This window comes from Emydura macquarii, unplaced genomic scaffold, assembly GCF_026122565.2.
Source record: "Emydura macquarii macquarii isolate MOO-44397 ecotype Brisbane River unplaced genomic scaffold, CSIRO-AGI_Emac_v2 contig_1253, whole genome shotgun sequence".
NCBI classification, from domain to species: Eukaryota; Metazoa; Chordata; order Testudines; family Chelidae; genus Emydura; species Emydura macquarii.
In genome coordinates this window covers 29,917,335-29,938,570 of record NW_027131390.1, presented here as the reverse complement: position 1 = coordinate 29,938,570, position 21,236 = coordinate 29,917,335, and the positions used below count along the sequence as shown (strand labels likewise).

At 37.8% G+C, this 21,236-nt stretch overlaps 1 protein-coding gene across 1 annotated transcript in view; it reads right to left on the bottom strand.

Moving 5' to 3' along the window:
* Window positions 1-21,236, bottom strand: part of PCDH11X (protocadherin 11 X-linked) — an 887,832-nt gene that overhangs the window by 229,258 nt on the left and 637,338 nt on the right. Inside the window, exon 7 of the mRNA XM_067548389.1 lies at window positions 7,738-7,936. Coding sequence (XP_067404490.1) covers window positions 7,738-7,936 — 199 coding nt within the window. The remainder of the gene's footprint in view (window positions 1-7,737; window positions 7,937-21,236) is intronic.

The following is a 21,236-nucleotide window of genomic DNA, read 5'->3' as shown; positions in this document are numbered from 1 at the left end:
CAAAAGTTCCATGGCTCACAAGTAGCCACACGAATCTAACCACTGCAGACCTGCAGATGGGCAATTCACTAATGTTTGGGTTCTGATATTTACGTGATCTTCATCTCTTGAGAATCTAGGAAATGCAAGATTTCTGATGCGTTCTATTTCCACTTGGAGCATAAGTGTCATGAGAACAGTCTCACTCGCAGTATTTCTACTCCTGCTTCTGAACCAAGTCAGAAGTGAGGTTCATGACAATGACCAATTATTGAGAAAGTTAGCCAAACTTTTTCAACCCTGAAAATCAGTGTGCACAGCTTGAAAATGAGTTGGTTTATATTTCATTCAGATGGATTCCTCTTTCCCTAATTATAATGGGACCATACGCTCCTGTTCTTGATAACAATTCAAAAAATGGTCAGCCAATTTTTACTGAATCCCTACTGCCAATATCTTAGGTTTGAATATATTTTAGGATGAAGAATCTGGAACAGATTTACTGAACTACCAGAGACACTTAAAACCGTACTCCTTGTCCATCAATGTGTGAGCAATGGCTGATAATTCATTGGTATATTTTAAAAAAGCTTAGAAGGCCTTTTCTTAAAAAAAAAAAAAAAAAAAGCACATTCTTGTTGGGATGCACCCCTCTGTTTAGCAGGAGAACCAGAAACCCCAAACTGTCCACAATTTCTTGTCTTAGCATGAGGGTTGCAGTCCAGCTGCAAGGGCAGTTTTACTTACAAATGTCTAAATAACATATTTCAGCAGCAAGAGCATTTCTAAGCATCAGACAAGGCAACATGGCAAGAAATGTGGCCATTTTCCCCCATGGAGAGACAATTCACATTGATTGTTTCATCTCAGTGTGAGACTAACAGTTTCTTCTGCAAAACGACATCAAATGGATTACAGGATCCTGTCACTAATTATTCTGGTGGGTGCCAGGCAGCACTTTCAACAGGTAAGGTTGCAAACCAGTTACCATTATTATTCCCTTCTATTCACCAGATAACTTTACGAAACATTCATTCTTTCATCTGATATTTTCTGTGGTTTTCTGTGACACTGGTGGGATTTTGTGGGAGGGGCTAGTGGTAGGGGTGGAGTTTGAGCAAATCCTTCCTTTAGCCACTTTTGAATTAAAGAAGAGTGTGTGTGGGGGGAGAAGAGGGGATATAATATCCTTACTTTAGAAAAAAAAAAAGAAAAATCTAACCAAATTGTTTTGACAAGGCTACAGAAAACCTGGATGAAGTTTGAAACTTGGCACAAAAGTGATCCATACTGAGCAGTAGCACCTCTGTTTGGTTAAAAGGGACTGTGAAAAGTTATAAACAACTGAAAATAAAATAACTGTTGAGCATGCTCCGAACTTAGCTGCTAAGATTTATAGCTATGCCTTACACATCTCTTCTCCCTCAACTCCCTCTCAGACATCACTGCTTATTTTTCCTAACTGGCATGACCAGCAGCACTGTAGAGAGAGGAGATGCTGGCACAATTTGCCTAAGGAACAGTGTTACTATCTGCTAAGAGTTGTCTGCACAGACAATTCTTTTTCTCATTGTCTTCTGCTTTGTGTGTTTGTTTGTTGGTCTTTTTAAACAAAATAAATTAAATAGAAAAGACGTATTAATATACTGGTGAACTTGCATGATTAAAATCATAGGGAGCTGGGAAAAGCAAAAGAAAGGGTCCCAGAAGCAACACTAGCTCAGATGTGTTGCACCTATCTTCTGGAAGAATTTTCAGTTAAAACACAGCATAATGAGAGAGGAAGCTGGTAGCAATCTATATTTAGAGTTCCTAATACCTTCCATTATAAAAGATCCTTGCTTTAACATCTTCCATTATTTGGAGCAGGCTTCTGAAATTCAGCAGGGAGAAAGCTCTGGGGCCTTTACTTTGTTCCAGGAAATCCCATACAGCAGTGGTTCCCAACCTTTTCAGCTTGAGGGCCACAGATAGCATTTTTACACACATGAAGGGCCACCAGTCTTCACCAGCAGGCACCACCCCTCCCCTACAGTCAGATGGAAGGAGTTCAGTGAGGAGGCTGCCTCCTTGTTGACTTCCCTTCCCCCTGGCTGCAGCAGGGAAACTATTCACATCCTGAAGCCCTGTGCGCTACACCTGGGTTCCTAGGCAATGGCTCCCTTCTGCAGCCAGGGGGATGGAAGATCAGTGCTCCCCTCCCTCTGGCTCCAACAGGGACCCCAGCACCTAGAGACCCAGAAAGAGCACTTTGCTTTCTGCTGTAGCCAGGGGAGGGGAGTGCTGATCTTCCATCCCTCTGGCTCCAGAAGGAACCTCAACGGTCATGGACCCAGAGAGTAGTGCTGATCTCCCATCCCCTTGGCTGCAGTAAGGAGCCTGCACTGGTCTTGTAGCCCCTCAGAAACGCGCTCAGCCTGAGTCCTCAGGCATTGGCTCCCTTCTGCAGCCAGCAGGAGGGGAGCCGCAAGCCACTTTGAAAGCCCTCGTGGGCCACTTCTGGCTCCCAGGCCACAGGTTGGGAACCACTGCCACACAGGGTTAACTGAATTGTAAACTGTTAAAATCACCATATTTCCCTCTCTGGATAGTGCTCTTCAGGAAATTTTAATCAGCAGCACCAAAATAATAGAGCATTCTAGTCTAAAGCACTGGGCCCGGCCGATTGTCATAGTCAAAACAGCAGCAGCACCACAATACTGTAGTAAAAACACCAGGTTGTTGCCAGAACAGCTGTAGCAAAAGAGTGCGGGAGTCAGGTTGGGCTGCCTCCCTTGCCCCTGACTTGGTACACAGCCCCAGCATCACAACCCCACGTCTGGGGACATGATAAGTACACTAACATTTTCATTTCCTGACTTTAATTGTGAGTTCTTAACACTGTATTAACATTGTTTCCTTCATTTAATAAATTTTAAATTAAAAAAAATTCTTTAAATATATTGCATATTTCTTCTTTACAATTGGACTCGCAGCTAAAGATATGTTTCTGCTTAAATATTGTGGGAGTCACAAAAGAAAAGTTGTTTTTTTTCTGCACAGCTTGCTATTTCAGGCAATTTATTACCAGAAAAGGAAACAGATTGGGCATGTGACATATTTAAATGAAAACTGAAAAAGAAGTTGCATAAGTTAGTTTTGTTGCTTAAGGATAAAATTAACTTTCTCTAACAGTTTACATGCCTGTTTATGCTGCTATTGACTAACACAACAGAGCTTCTTGATGTCTGCTCTGAATTATGAAGCACTTCCAGTACTGGATGTTACTTCACAGCTCCTTCTTGAGGGAAAAATTATACCAACAGAAGCCAAAGAGCTTTAAGTAACACTTCTCTAATGTTTAAAAATACGTATTTAATTATTTTTAAAAGGACACTTACAAAGTATTTTTAATATTTTTCTTCAAATTTTATTCTTCTAATACTCCCCTCATTTCCCCTCTGCCAAGAAGTCTGAAACTGAAAACAATTTCCTTCCAAAATTTGTTTTCTTCGATCACATGCTCCTACTGGTTTAATTATTGTAGGGTTCCTCATAAATCCTGTGATGGTGACATTGTTTTCTTAGGTGAAAAAACAAAAACAATCCCCCTAATTTTGGAAGAGTGAATTGGGGATGTTTTGCATCACCAATATTTCCCAGATGTTGTTACTCTAAGAGGATCATATTTTTTCTTTCAATGATTTGCAAGTCATTTTGTTGTAGCTAGTAAGTTTTATATTAATTCTGTTTCAATTGATATTGTTGACATTTCAGTGGAAACTCCAATATTAGGACCAATGGATAAATTACAGTTGGTAATGCCTTTCAGTGCTTATTTGTTTTACAAGTTTGCATTTTAGGACAGGGCTTCCAAATAATAAGGTAACCCTCATGCCTATGTTATTTAATATTGAACTTTTTATAGGAAAATACATTTCTTAAAGAGAAAAAAATGCACCAAAGAGCAACATTTAATAGAAGGAAGAGCAAGTAAATGCTTGTGGGTATAATCCTGTTTGATGGAACATTTATCATCTGTGCTCATAGGGCTCAAGTTCTGGGTCAGCTCTAACACTCAGTTTTATTAAAGGCATTTCACACCCATAGTGTATAGCCCTGCTCTGCAATTCTGGGTAAAACGGCATTCAGACAATTTGAAGACTATCCTGAAGCCCACTATTCAGGTCAATGTTTCAGATTAAACCAATTCCATTACTATAGAGAGGTCCTCAGAAGGAATAACGGCCATGCTCCCCATTTTATAGCAGGTTCATCCACCTACTTTACTTGTGCTTCATTTTAATTCACATTCTTCTCTATCTTTCTCTCCAACAGATGTGGAGCTTCTTACTTTTTAACACCAGCAGTATTTCTGTTCCTGAAACAAACTCAGCTGAGACTATTTCAACTTTATCAGGCCTTTCTGAATGAGACCAAAAATTAAACTTGTTTGCTGGAGGAAATTAGCAGTTCAGCATGGTGGCTTTGAATCTGGATGGAGAAATTAAAGCTAAATGCACAGATATTAAACAAGAAATAGCTTAGGAAACTTTATGCACATGTGACAAATTTAGCTGACAGAGTGCTAAATTCTTGGACTGCAAGTTTAACTCATTAATTGGTCAACATGCAAGACAAGATATTTCTGCTGCTCCCAACTCCATTGTGATATGCATTAACTTACAGCAATGAACAATTTCAATGACAAATATGTCAACATTTTTTTTCCAATGGTACGTTGGTATTTTCTGTTGTGTAAATGCATAGGGGTCAGATCTGTTTAAATGCAGCTGTATTGCCTGCCCTTATGTATGTGCACCAGATACATGCCGTAACAGAAATAGTTAGAAGATCCACAAGCAGCTATGCTCTTCAAACCGAGGGGGTGATGCCACACTGCATCAATTGTACATGCCAGCTAGATTACTGAAAAAGGATACAAGCTAGAGAAGAACATCTTCACACTACAGAAACACTAATTATTCTGGGTATCAAGTTTAAAACAGAGCTGTCAGATAATTAGTCATCTCTGAAACAGATGACTAAACTTTCTGCAAACTTCACACTCAAAAAGACATCAGGTGTCTGCTCATCTCTGCGTAGTGAGATGTGTCAATGGCATTCAGTTGTCAGAGTGGATATTATTAGACTCAGACTGACATTTCAGAGGCTTCCTAAGTGATCCATTTTTCTTCTGATCTAAAGCTGCAGAAATTGGGTTAAAAAACGAGCAACAGCTCCAAACATGAACCTCATTTTAAGTGGCAAAGGCAGCATCTGCACACTTTTGCCTAATGTAGTGATTTCTCTTGCATCAATTTCACTCTCATGTCCTTTGCAGTCAAGTCAAGGCTAAGAGTGCATCGTAGTCATACATACCTATTTCCTGTGTCTAATACTTTGGTAAAGTATGAGTAAACAACAGAGTTGCGTGAAAAATAAAAGAAAAAAAAACATGAATATTCATTCAAATTTGAAAATTAATTTCTTTTTGATTGTGTGTGACCCCCTATGTTCTGCGAAAAGTTGTGCTTTGTTAGCATGAATAAGAATAAAAGTGAATTCCAAGCTCAAATACTTGAAGATTTACCAAAGCACATTATGTATTATATATTCAATTGAAAGTATTAAGATTTGCAGTGTTTCTATTCAACTATCTAAGACATCTAAACATGGAATATTTCAGCATTGTTTTGAATACCATTTAAACTTATACAAACAAGCCAACACACCTGCAAAGTTTAACTACTGAAGATGCACAATTAATTGTTCATGAGCTATTTGTGAAAGAAATCATAGTTTGCTAAGAAATTCACAAATATTTTAAACAAAAGAATGGATAATTCTGTGATCTGCTCACAAATATTTTGCCAACATCAAAACATCTCAACTTTCATGGGTAACTTATTCATTACAATTTTTAATTCAGTTCTATTAAATAAGTCTTTGAAATGCCATATACAACTAATACAATTATCCCTTGTAACAATATTAACAATGCCAAAGACATTGTTAGGATAAACTCATTTTCTTTCCATTGTTAAGTTAAATTAAAATTTCATCAATAGCCCCTTCTAACTCGGTTGGAGACATTAGGATGTTACCCTGTAAAATGGAAGAGTGTTTCCTCCTCTCTCGAGATGAATTTGACATTATTACTGTTAGAATTTGGGAAGTCTATCTATGTCGAACTTATTAATTCTGTTTGATATTATGAACTCTCTGTGCGTTTATGCCCTTAAGGCTGTCTTTTGCTGCATATTTTCATCATCCCTTCTGTGCTAAGAAGAGGGGGGGGAATGGCACTTGGTTGCCTGCCCCTAAGTGGGCTAGTCATTAAGGACCAACAACAATTGAATAATCTGGTCCTGAAAAATGCTTAGGTAAACCAACCTAGGTAAAACCAGTTTTCTCCAGCTTGTCTGCAGAGGAGTGGAGAATGAAAAAAACCAGGAGAAAGAACAAAGAAACCAGGTGTTAGCACTTTTCAAAACAGAGAGGCATGCTTTCTGAGCTAGAGGGACATGTCTGACTGCCAAACCAACAGAAGCTGAAGGGAGTTTCCTGCAGAAGTCAGAGCAGAGGAGAATCTATGACCAAGATGAGAAGACTAAGTCCAAGGAGTGAGGACCTGAGACTCCTGAAAATGACATATGAAAACTCAAAGGGCTCTTGGACTGGTGAGGACATTGGAAGGAGAGATTTGCATGCAGGTTTCGTTGTTTTATGCATGGATCTGTAAATCTCTATGCTTTCTGCATGTTTTTTTAAGAAGTTACTTTGCAAAGCCTCTAAGTGGCTGGCTTCAACTGGCACATGCCACTGAATGGGTTAAATAGTAAACCAGAATACCCATGTGGGTGGATCTTGGGAAAGGGTGTTTTAAAACTGTTGGGGAGAATGGGGGGGTTCAGTACTGATCTTGTGGCCTAGGGCAACTGAACTGCAGGGTCCCTCTTCAGAGAAGGGGTATCATCAGGGAGTCTGTATGACAGAAATAAGCCTAAAGGCCACAGACAGCTCCTGGAGCCTGCCCAGACCCAGGGGTGATGAAAAGCACATGAATCCAGTGTTTGTCGAACAAGGGTGAGCTTTTCTGGTCTGTGACAGTTACAAAAGAGCCTCTTGTTCTAAATCAAATATAGCAAGATCTGTACCCACTGTTGTAAGGTGGCCCTGAGTACACTTGAAATGTCAGCTTTGCCTACCCGCTCTGCGTTGTCATCAAACTCCAGTGGTACTTGTATAATTAAGCAATATGACATGACAAGCAATGCCTTTCTGGGTGATTACCACACACCACAGTTGCCCTCAAAGGCACTAAACTGAGGACCTTTAATTTCTGAAGAACTGCAGTGATTTCACAGAACTGCATGATGCCCAGAAGGCTCTGCTGCTATTATAGAATGCAAAGTAGGGAAAGTCTGGAAGGGGAAAAATGTTAAAAGCCGTACAGCTCTTGAGGAGCATCAGTTTGGATACAAAAGGCAGCTGTGACAGACAACCAGAAAGCACCATTGCTATCTAGCATGCCAAATCCATAACAAACCCCAGGTAATAAAGATGCAAACCAGCTACAACAGATACAAGCATTTCACCTCAAAATGGTCAAAAATATTTGCTTGGAGATTTGTTACTTTTGTCTTTAAAACACAGCAGTCAGCAATCAAAACAGTATTGTCCTGTCTTAATTTAGCATTAAACTTTAATCAGTGGTTTTAAAATTAGCCCACCTGTGATATTTAAGGACAAATATGCCTGGAGATAATCACTTACTGGATTCCGGGTCTGAATTGCCATCTCCTTCTGTCCGGCTGTTGGGCGAAGCCTGTTCATAGTACTCCTCTTGGGGGAAACCAAGGGGCAGAGGATGTGATGTGCTAGCACTGCTGCTGGGTTCATGGTCTCCAAGCCCACTGTCACTGCAGCTTTCCTGGGAGCCGTCTGGTAGGTGAAACGTGACACGGCGTTGCGACTTCAAGGAAAGAAGGAAAATTATATGGTTTCAACTACAAACCGAGTAATTGCTTAATGCATCCAATTTAGGAAATGTATTATTTCAGCTATCTAGTGAGGACACATTAACATTATCTACAGTCGTGCACAATTTCAGGCTTTCATGAACAGGCAGCTCTGCTTTCAAACCTGCTTCACCTGACAGCAGAACTTTTCCTATTTTTTAAAACTGTAAACCTTGATGCAAAATGAAAGACACCTCATGCTAAAGAGATTCTGTCAACCTTCACAGGCCTTTGAAGCCTTCCATAAATCGACTTGGAGATTTCAATCACCAGTTGAAACTGAATTTATTTCTCTGCTCATTTCTCTAGTTTTCAAAAACTATATTTTTCATTATAAGCTGCTCCCATTCTTTAAGGCCAAAAGAATGTGAAACATTTCTAACTGATGTTTGCTGGTTCTTTCACAATCATAGTAATAACATAACAACAAATCTTGCAATGAAAAACGTCTTTTAAAAAAATCTATCTAAACATATATACTAAAAGTAGTTCCCAGCCCTTCCTCTCCTGAAATTAAAGGGACATATGCTTTTGATTTCATCCATAATGCAAAGAGCTTTGGGGTCAGCTTTTTAAAGGTATGTACATGCCTAATGAGATTTTCAAAAGCCTCTAGGCACCTAACACATAAGTGCCTACCTAGGTCTTTTGAAAATTCCATTAGGTACCTAAATACCTTTTAAAATCTAGCTGTCTATCTTCATACTAAGGTTGATATTTGGGAAGTGAAATAGGCGGGGAAGTAAAGCAGCCATAACAATATAAATAGTTTCAAGCAAAGAATTTGGTGCACCAAAAGTCTAAAGTAACAGACCTGGAGTAAAATTTTCAAAAAAATATCTAAGTGACTAAGGAGCCCAACTCCTATTTTCGAAAGTGACTTAGATTCTTAGAAGCGTGTCTCACTGAAAATCAATGTTCTTAAGTTAAAAAAAAAAAAAAAATCTTCAGCCCCCATGGTTCTGGCTTTAAATCATGAGCCTTAAAGGCCCAAGACACAGAAGGCAAATAAAAATATCCCCAAATTAGTATTTTCGGTATTTCATTATTTTTATGCCATACATGCGATCTAGGGAGCAGGGAGATTCAATTTCTAAATGCTTGGGAATAGCAACGCTAGAGGTTCAATTTTTAGGGTGAATAGTCATAAAAAGTTGGTGTGTGCTTTGTTAATAAAATATACTGCATGTAGTTACAGGTCACTAGACTTATTTTAAAGGCTGTCATAAATTGAGACATTTCATTGGAAAAAAAGGTTTGGCTATGTTTTAACCTGTTTTGTCACTGTGACATTAGTACACCAGTCTAGAGATTGCATGATATTGTCATGGCACTACAATTTAGTGGTTTCACATTAACTTGATGAAATGAAAATCACTTTAACAGACTCAGTATTTACAGATGTAGAAAAATTCTTACCACATGTTTTGTTGAAGCAAGACAACCACAGTGCCAGTATTAAGTTTGCATAGACCTTGGTGTGAAGGAGAAATGGTTTGGTAACTCAGTGTGCTTTTAGTACACTTCTCAAGCTATACTGGGCCTGGTGGCCAAAATTAAACCTGTTAAATCCCATTTGAGCTAACCAAAGGGTGTAGTAATGGGCCATTTGCTTCTCTCTATCTATACAGATGGCGAAGGGAGCAGAAAGACCCTAACCACACAAGGGAGAGACACATGAAATGGAGGAAGGCAGCTATTTGGGGTGGAACAACTTACTAATCAGAAAGCGTGTGGGAGCAGAGGAATACACCCTTTATTTAACTTAATCCTCAGCACAGTCCCATTGCCAGGACAATGAAATTGATGCTGTAATTTGCATCATCAGTTATTTCTGCCCTGTTGTAGCACTTAATATAGCAGCAGTTCTCCTACTTTGGCTTTGACACACTGCAAAGAGGTCTGGCGGGTGGATGGCTGCAGTGAAACCAAGCAGTTGTAGCACATCACTAAACGATTATTTTTGCTAAGGTCCTGAGGGGTAGAACAGAGGCCAAGGGGAACTCTATGTATACGTGAAATCCACAGGCCTCTTTGTGTATTCCTGTGCATCTTGGATCAAAAAAACCACATCTGCTCTTCAAGTTCACCACCCTCCCTTTTGGGGAGATGGAGGTGAGCGATGGTCGGGATGGGGTGGCAGTATTATGGAAAGCTGGACTGATGAAGCCATATGTACTTCATGTGATTTCTCTCTCTCATGCCTATTTTCTGCTGAAATGGGCCAGTATATAATTATCTGCTCTAGATTTCAAAGAGATGCAGTTCAAATAGATTGGACTGTACCAACTCTTTATGCTGCAGACACAAATCATGATGGGCCAAATTCTACCCTCATCTGTACCCATGCAAAACTATTAGTATTTCCCAGAATTCCTTTTACGTCAATGTTTACACTGACAAAGTAAATCATATGAAAAAATATGTAAGAATCTCTGGCCTGTTGGCTGGTAACTGTTGACAAATGCTGACTTTTTAATGGCAGCCATTGACTATGTCAAAAGCATCACGTAGAATGTTCTGCATCTGAAATACATCACAGTATGGTTGTTACAGCATGCTATACAACAGAAAAACTAATATCCTCTGTCAACTGTTCATAGCAAGGCTGTGACAAAGCAGCATGAAGTAAACTAGGGTAATATCCCCTCATGTCCATAGTGGTGCTGGGGACATAATCCACAAGAGCAATGCTATTCTGGTTTGTGGAATGAGACTTCCCCCCACGGACTTATAAAATAATGTATCTGCCCTAAAGGTACAGTATCATATATGGTTAAAAGTGAATCTTGTCTTCGAAGCAATGGTGTCCATTATTCTTTATCTCCTAAATGGGAACGTATAACTCAAACTGATGTTAACTGAACTTACATTTAGCACATGATTCACTTTAAACCTCACCCTGCTCTCCTCACTCTCTGTCCCAACCCTCTTCCTCCACTTGGTTTCTGGTCCTTGCCTTCATCCTTCTTTATATACCACCACTCCTGAGCATAACACTGTGAAATCTAAAAATACTCCCTTACAAAAAAAAAATTGTGAGGATCCCACTGCAGAGGTCTTGCACTAGAGATGGTGGAGTCTTGCCACAGCAGAAGAGGCCTCATGGCCCACTCTAAATTTTCACATATTGAAGAGACCAGACCTGTCTACAGAGATGCTCTATGCCTCTGTACTGTCTTTGGCACTCAGTGCCACACTCCACAAGCTACCTGAGATTCACCATAGCTGCCCCCAAGGACTTCTGGAAGAAGATGTGGAATGTTTTGAATGAATGGATGGGAAACAACATGCATTCTCACCCCTCAGTTAGCACACCCCTGCCCTGTCCGTGATCCCGACACGAACCCACAGAGACCCACAAAGCACCCTCCACAAGGCCTAAAGGAAGGGATGGTTCCACAGAGATGACTGATGTGCCCTGGCCCAGATGACCCAGTGCTTAAAACATCTGTGGCTTCTTGAAATCTGGTCTATACTAGTGCTGTCACTGTTGCTATGACTGGTGAAGCTGAATAATAGAAGCAACGGTGATGAATTCATAGCAAAAGTAATCTAAGCCTTACATCCTGTGATAGTCAAAAATGTGTGTACAATAGTGCACATAATCTGCATATATAAAAAGATAATAACTACATAGGACAATCAGACATTCAACTGCATGCGTAAATATGTAAAAATAAGGCCCTTACAGGATATTAATAAGAAAAGAAGAGTAACACTAATTAAGATACATTTATAATGGCCATGGCTCATCATATTTCAGTGCATAAACTATTCACTATGAGCTGATACAAAAGAAATTACCCCTATGGATATTACTGTACAACCAGGTATATTCAGAAGGTTTCACACCTCCTTTAAAACATGCAGTTGGGCACTGTCAGACAAGATACTATACTACAGCAGATTGCTCTCTAGTCCGCTGTACAGCAACAGCTATTATAGTATAGTCTTAAAAGTATGTTATTTTAAGTTGGTTCCAAATTCAGGTTTTTGAAAATTAGCTTTTACAAAACCTGAAACCAATCAAAATGTTGCTATATTTTTTTTAATGTAACAGGACAGGGTTTGTTTGTTTTTTAAAACAAATGCCTATTCCTCATCAGTGTTAACAACGCTGTTAGTGAATCAGAATCTGAAAGAGAAATTGACAAAAAGTCCCCAGACTTAATTTTATTGACCAAGATGAGAGGAATGAAAACAAATGGAGCCTGTCAAACTAACTTGATATATTTTTGAGGAGATTACAAATTCAAATAAAATACTCAGACTTCTATAAAGTATTTGACTTGGTAGCATATAACATTTTGATTAAAAAACTAGAATGATATAAAATTAACGAGGCACGCATTAAATGGATTAAAAATTAGCTAACAGAGGTCTCAAAATGTAACTGAAAATGAGGATTCATCATCTACCAAATGTGTTTCCAGTGGGGTCCTGCAGTGATATTCTTGCTCCTACACCACTTAACATTTTTATCAATGACGTCAAAGAAAACATAAAATCATTGTTGATTAATTTTGCAGATGACACAATAAATGTGGTAGTGGTAAATAATGAAGAGTACAGGTTACTGATTCAGAGCGCTCTGGATCACTTGGTAAGCTGTATGCAAGCAAACACTGTGTGTTTTATTATAGCTAAATGTAAATATACAAATTTAGGAACAAAGAATGTAGGCCATGCTTACAGGATGGGGGCAGTCTATATTGGGAAGCAGGGACACTGAAAAAGGTTTCGGAGTGGGGACGGTAATCAGCTAAATAAGAGCTTCCTGTGTGATGCTATGGCCAAAAGAGCTAATACAATCCTGGGATGCATAAACAGGGGAATCTTAAGTAGGAGCAGAGATGTTATTTTATCTCTATATAGGGCACTGGTGCAGCTGCTGCTGGAATACTGTATCCAGTCCTGGTGTCCACAGTTTGACAGATGTTGATAATTTGGACAGGGTTCAGAGAAGAGTTATAAAAATGGTTAAAGAAGCGGAAAACAAGCCTTATGGTGATAGACTCAAAGAACTCAATTTATTTAGCTTAACGAAAAGAAGATTAATAAGTGGTGACTTGATTACAATCTATAAGTATCTACATAGGGAACAAATATTTAATAATGGGCTCTTCAGTCTAGGAGAGAACAGTATAAACCTGATCCAATGGCTAGAAGTTAAAGCTAGACAACTTCAAACGGGAAGTAAGGAATCATTTTTTAATGGTGAGAGTAATTAACCATTGGAACCAATTTACTAAGTGTTGTGGTGGATCCATCACTGCCATTTTAAAATCAAGATTGGATGTATTTCTGAAAGATATGCTCTAGGAATTATTTTGGGGAAATTCTATGCCCTGTGTTGTACAGGAAATCAGACTTATGATCGCAATTGTTCCTTCTGGCACTGAAATCTATTAATCAAATAAACAAACTGTGAAAATTAAATTAGTTTTAAAGTATTATTTCAGTGAACATAAATTAAGGTGTTAGTTATGCAGACAAAAATATCTGCCTTAAAAGTATATGGGCCAGATGCTTAGCTGGTTTCAGTCACCACTGCAGTCAATGAAGTTACCCCAATTTACACCAGCTAAGGATCTGTTTTATAATCTTTAACTTAAAAATGTCCCTACAAAGTTTGACACACTAGATAATACAATCTGATAACAAAGCAGTTACCTCTAAAGCAATTTATCAACATGAGAGAAGAAAGCTACTATTTTTCTCAAGTAACAGTGCAGCCATTTTCCTAATTCATGCAGAAACCACAACAACAATCTGAAACAAGTCAGACTAATACAATTTTGCCAAAAGCAGGGACTTATCTTCTGTCACATTTATTTTGGAAATTTCCTCCTTGAGGCATTTCAATTTCAATTTATAAGATTACAAAATATCCTCAGACTCCAGCTGTTTTTCTGCTATCTCCAAAGGGAGTGTCTATAGATAGTAACAGAACAACAAGGATTATGGCTTGTTTTATTTATTTGATTACAAGTTACCACATTTAAAAAAGAAAGAAAGAAATCTTGTATTTTCATTGGCTTTACAGAAGTATTAATATAATACAGAGTATGAATATAAGATTAGAACCTTAGAGGAACTTGAGCTACAAACCTTAACTTTCCTCTCACACATCTTTCTTTACACTGAAAAGGAGCTAACACTTTTTAGTTTGAATTCATTTTGTTGACATATTTAGTGCTATTCAATTTGTTCTTTAGTGAAATTAAAAGAAAATGAATTTTGCTTCCAGAGATGCCACAAGCACAATCAAAATTTTTGTCAGAGGTGTCATCTGGCAACTTAGAAAAGGCTGCATTTTGCAAAGCAGCTTGTCTCTGGAGGATCAAACTGAATTACAAAAAGACACCAAACCAAAAAAGCAAAAAAAACCCAAAAAAACCCCACAAAATTTTTACCCTCATTCTTCCAATCTATATGAAGACTGATCAAAACCTCAAACCACCCAGAGTTCATCGTTTCACTACAATAATTACACTGTGGCAGTGGGACTAATAAAAGGCGAGTCTCCGTAAATAACTTTAGATACATTGCAGGGATGATTCCTGGAATGATACACCAGGGGTTTGTTAATTTATAATCAAAAACTGAAAAAAGATAAAAGAAAAAGCAGCTGATATCAACTGAGTAGCATTAAACTTTTAACCTTGTTATCTTCATTTATTGAAGCAAATTAATATCACCTAAAATAAGATTGTGAAGAAAAATAACTTTTACATTACTATTTTAGTTTATGTTGGATTAATTATGTTCCTTAGTTGAAAACTCTGATTTAAACCAACACTTAATCAAATAGATACTCTAAGATACCATGTAAACAGAACAAAAGGGTATTTCCATCTTTTCCTCCAATGTTCAGAGCCCCAGTGGACAAATGAGTTAACATCTTTTTTTTTTCTTCTTTTTCAATGCTAAACCGTATTATTTTGCCATCACTGCACTCACATTTGCTGATATTTTCCATAGGTCAGAGAAGTATGAAACATATACCATAAGTATCTTGACTATATAATCATCTGTAGTCAACACCAAAGGTTCTTCAAGACACTACTCACAGAGGCTCCCCAATCAGATAATTTCCAACTCAGTTCTTCCTATATTTACCCTACAGAGTACTTAAGTATAATCTTTTGTTCCATATGCTTTTGACACACAGACATGGCACCTAATTTTGTTTTCAGATCTTATCAGTGTACTCTAAGAATTGCAAAAAAACCAAAAAAAAACCAAAAAGCAAAATGCTCACAGGTCAAAAGCATCCAACCTCAGATACAGAAAAATAATCATTGTTATTAGACCCAACAAAGGAAAGCCAACATTCCTTTCTTTTGCCTAGGTTTCATAGACAGGATTGCTGTAGTTGCAATGTATTCAGTTTCCACCAATCATTATGCAACTCCTACTCCCCTTAATTCAAATACATATTCAGCTCAGAGCAATAACTCTAAGATATCTGTGTTTACAATGTCAATTCAAATATGTCACACTAATCTTTTATGATTTATAATTCATTACTTCAAAGTTACAGTGCTCTCAGATACCTCCCCTCGCCCTAATTTAGAAAGTGGATTGATTGAATGATGAACAGAAGTATGGTGTATTAGTCTTAACAAAATTTTTATTTTTAAAAAAGACCTGAATTTTGCTCTAGGGATCCTTTAGTGCACAGCAGCAGAGTCCACACGGACAGTAAGTGCACAGCTCACTGGAGCGATGTAGATTCAAACCCTGGCTTGCTGCATGTCAAGTGTTTATGTAGACATGCCTTAAGGCATGCTTTCCATGCTTTGAATAATTCTTGTAGCTCTTCTTGGAATTTTTCAACATCCTTCTTGAACACACGAGAACTGGACACAGTATTTCAGTAATGATCTCACTAACACCATATACAGAGTTAAGATTTCTTCCCTATTCCTAGTTATACATCCAAAAAGCATGTTTGCTCTTTTAGTTACAACATCACAATGGGAGCTCATGTTTAATTGGTTATCTATACCATGACCTTCTGTCCAGAATCACTGTTTTGCAGGCTATATTCTCCCATCTTATATGTGACCTACATTCCTTGTTCCTAAATAGGTGACTTTGGATTGGCTGTATTTAAACACATATTTATCAAATGAGACCTCTTTGCCACATGCTGCAGGTCAGTCTGTAGCATTGACTGGCCCTCATCATTATTTACCACTCCATTTAATTTTGAGTCACCTGAAAAATTTACCAGCAATGATTTTATGTTTTCTTCCAGATCATTGACAGAGATATTGAATAGAATTACATCAAGAATGGGATGCCCTTAAAAACACCCCAATTGGATTATTATTCCCCATTTACATTTTGTGATCTATCAGTTAACCAGTTTTTAATCCTTCTAATATGGGCTGCACTGATTTTGTATAGTGCTTTTGTGCCTCCCTCTCTTTCAAAATCAAAATACCATAAGGGACTAAGTCAAATGCCTTAAAGCAGACTCATGTCAAACTCTCAACCAAATTTATTATCTATAAAAAATAAGTTTATTATTCCAGACCTATTCTCCATGAAACCATATTGATTATCATTAACTATACTATATCCTTTAACTCTTTACTCATTGTGTGTCTTAGCATCTTTTCTATGATTTTTCCAGGGATCAACTGGTTAGACTAACTGACCTACAGTTTCTCAGGTCATCCTGTTTACCATTTTTAAATATGGTACAATATTATCTTTGATTCAGTCCTCTGGAAATTTCCCAGTTTTCCAAGGTATTTTAAAAAAAATCAACATTAATGATTGAGAGAGCTCATCAACAAATTGTTTAATACTCTTGGTTTCAAGATATCTGGTCTGCTGATTTAAAAATATTTGATTTAATAGTTGCTCTCTAATAGCCCCACTAGTTACTATTGGAAGATATAAATATGTATATCTTGCTTCATTCCAAATACGGCACAAAAATATTTCTTGAATACCTCTATCTTTTCTGCATTGTGATTGATAATTTTACCACCCTTGTCTAGTTCTGAACCAATACCATTCTAGGATTTCAATTGTTCTTCATATATTCCTTCTCATTTGTTAATCTAATTTGGAGAGGATGATGTTTAGGAGACATATTCCATCAGTTTGCCAAGAGAAACATGAGAATTTTGTTGGAGAGTCTCACATAGTTGACTGACCAGTTGAACGCAAATAAAATATTATTCTTATAATAGATTTTTGAATGTTTTTAAATGAAATAAAAGACTGACAATTCAGAGATTACAACTATGTGCAAAAATTAAGTCTGAAATTTCAATATTTTAAAATGTATTTCTGTTTTATTTTTTGGGTTTCCCCCCCCCCCCCCCAAATTTAGGGTAAACTTTTAAAAAATGACTTAGTAGCTTAGGACCCTAAGTCCCATTCATGCATGTCTTTTTGTCCTGCCCTCTGCAGCAAGAGAGAATACCACTTCTCCATCTTTTTTATGGCAGCATTTCAAGTATTTGAAAACTACTATCATGTCCCCCCCCTTTATCTCCTCTTTTCCAAACTAAACATACCCAGTTCCTAAGTGCCTAAATTACTTTTGAAAATGGGAGCAATTGGAAATGTGTTTACATCATGTTTTGGCATACCTGTGCTAGGTTTAATCTAACAAGCACAGCTAAAAATAGCAAAGTGGGCATAGGGTTCACTACACGCTGTACAAGTGTGCTGGAGACCTTAGCTATGGTATTCATGCTTTGTTAATCCACACTACCACATCTGAACTATTTTTACTCATGCTAGCTACATTAAAGTATAGTATGCAAATGTGTGCTACGATCACACTTCCGATTGCAGTAAAGACATACATGGAGATGCTTGCAAAAATTTTACTGTCATCAGTTATTTCTAGAGGAATATTAAAACTTCATAAATAGTTGAACTGTGCTGTACCTAGGTATTCCAGAAGTACAACTTTTGCTAAACCACTGCTTCTTGTAACAAAGCAAAACAGAAAAGCTTTTGGGTACCTGTTTTATTTAGGAGTGAAGAAAACATTCACAGACATAATGTGCATTTGTTAGATTGATGTTCCATTCCTCCTCCTGAACCTTGTCAGAGCCACTGAACAAACTCATTGTCAATTTGATCAAAGCTGTATTTCACTGATTTTTGAACAACAAGCCAGAGGGGTTCATCTCATGAACAATCTAATCCTCTTGTGCCAAAAAAACACATCTGATGTGTTAATATTTTTTCCCAACAACATCTACCAATTAAATTATCATCTTTCACACTTATCAACATCACAAAAAACAAAGAACAGTAATAAAAGAGCAAATAAAAAAGTGGAAAGTATAACAACATTTAAAGTGTGTCAAACATTTAATTTAGCTTTTGAAAGGCAGTTATTGTATGCTAACTAGATGTCAAAATGATAGTTGAAAGCACACTTTTTAAAATTTAATGCATGTAAGATATTTCAAGTTGACGTGATTAATTTAAAATTGCTCATAAAAAATACATAGATGTACTATAGCTGTTGTGCTGGTAAAATCCACTGTAGTTGAGATTGTGAAATAGTTTCCATTCTAATCCTTATGTTTTCATATGTTCCTAACTTTCCAAGTTTGTTACCTTTTGGGTTTTAATTTTACAACCTTGGTTCCTGACAGACTTCCATTTTATCTTTTGAAAGTTTGAGCAAAGTCCTTTCAGTTGTGAGAAGGTAAAAATAAGAAAATTATAATATAAGCCATCAATAATAAAAGCAAAAACTTTTGCACTTACATTTGACACCACTACCAACCACAACTGGCCCAAGACAAAACATCTCATCTAGCAAATCTGAGTAGAAATATCCCTGATGGTGCAACTCTGATTCTTAAGGAGAATTTCTTTTAAAATGAATTGCAATAATATTGCCCTCTATGAGAAGAACCCTGCTTGAAATTCTTAGCTCTTTGCTTTCCTCAGTGCACATGCTGAACTAAAGAATTTATATTGTCATAAATGTACATACTGTATTTTTTTCATTCTAGTCTGTGGATTGTGGTTAAAGTAGGTACATTTTTTCTTTCTTAATGTGTTAGGTATAGATTTATGGAACAGCATATGTTGTTCCAATGCATTATTCATTGTCCTCTGGACCCTAGTTTTGCACCATGACAGTTAAGGTTAAACCATTAAGCGCCTGTATGATGAGGCGATTAGAGCCATAGAGACTTGGAAGAAATTCGGAAAAGCTGATCAAAAATCCATTTGCTATTATTTTTTCTATTCGGTTTTTCATTTAAACATCAAATCCTTATGAAAAAATATACATGCACAGAATTTCACAAGCCATCATCAGGTGTCACATAAAAAGTACCTTGAATGTGTGCTTTCATCATTTTTAATAAAATAAATGGATCTAGTCTTCTCTTTAGTCTCTGACAGAGAAAAGATCCACTTGTCATTCAGCTTTATGGTTTTCACTGGAAAACAAACCGGTATTATTTGGTAAAAAACAATGGCAGATCTTAATAGCTGCAGTTTTCCTAACAAGTACATTTCTTGATGGGTCATAGATAGAGAAAATATCCCAACATGAGACTATTTAGGACATCAGAGCTCACTGACGGTACTGACGTGAGTCAAGCATATTGCTACCATGCATTTGTGCCTGTCTATTCTGCTCGATGCCAGGTTGATATCTCCTGCAAGAGTGGCAAGAAAGCCTTTTTAGCCCTATGGGTATAAGTTGAAATAGCCCAAACTTGATGTAATGAGAGATGTACCACAGTGGCTAGGACCTCCTCTAATACAAACAGGAGTGATATAATGGCCAGTCAGAAAAAAGAGAAGGCATTTCTCAATACTGTTTTTTTTTTTAAATCAGGTACAGGTATGATTCTTCTTTGACCCCGAGACCCAACACTCTTCTGGTGATGGGAAGGGCAGATGCCTACAAAGATGGATGAAGGCCGAGATTCTGAAAGATGATATGCCTGGGCCTGTGTAGACAAGGAGCTGGAGCTCTTGTGTCTCCCAGGCGAGCTGGCTCCACAGGCTGGCTCCAGCTGGCTCCGTCTCCTGGGAAAGCTGGCTCCTCAGGCTGCCCACGTCCTGGGAGTTGGACAGTCCTGGGAGCCAGCTGGCTCACCAGGACAGTATAGAAACCCTTGGTTCCCCAATTCCAAGGCAATCTGCATGGTGGGCTGCCCTGGAGCTGGGGATCTGGAAGCCCGGAGAGTCCCTGGCTCACATGAAGTCTGAATGGGGGTTGCCACAGAGCAGCAGACTCTGGAAGCCTAGGTTGCCTAGCAGCCCACCAAGTAGGCTGTGGAGGAGTGGGTGGGTGAGCAGGCAGGCAGATTGCCATACTTGCCTGGGGATCTATCAGAAGCCTCATAAAATCTAATGGTTTCTGCTAAACATTTCAATTTTGCTGAACTGGCAAATTCCAAGGAAAAAACATGTAACTAGAATTTTTCTCCTCAGCTCTATTTCTTAGTCTCACAAGCACTTTTTGGCAAGCCACTGCATCAGCATGGCTGTCCTCCAGGTCAGGAACATGATGACGGTGTCATACAAATATAAAATACAAAGTAAAGTCAACTGCCTGCCAGTATTTGAAATGTGAAGTTACACGGAACTGCAAGTGCACAGGGTCTCAGGGAGTGAAATGTGTTCAAAATAAATTTATTTAATTGAACAGTAAAGTTTTTTTAAATTCATCCAAACTAAATAATGACAGCTGCAGAATGTTTTGCTACATTAATTATAGATGAATTACAATTGCTTTACAAATAAGACTTGTGTGTATCATTTTTTTTTTTTAAAAATTGTAATATTCGATCATTTCCACAATATGTACGTGATTGTAAATGACAGTTGCTCCTGTACTTGGGGGGGGGGTGCGCTTTTATTTTACACATGCAAGCACACACAAATATTTTAGTGTACCACTACAGTATATACTGTAGTGTTAATTTCATTCCACCTTCCAATAACTTTCCTCATAATAATCAGGGTAGGTTCTCTAGACCTCAATTATTAAAAAAATATACACACAAAACATCTAATATCTATAACCTAAATAAATCAGCCCATGTAGCAGCTGACTTGCTAAATCCCAATGGGCTTCCCCACCATTATTCCTTATTCATGAATTATACACGTTCTCCCGCTTCTGTAGCCATACAATTGACACATTAGATATTCTGAAAAGTTACCTTTTGCAGCACCAAGCCTTATAGCACTTCTCAGTCTGACTGCCATTTCTGGAAATCAGGCCAA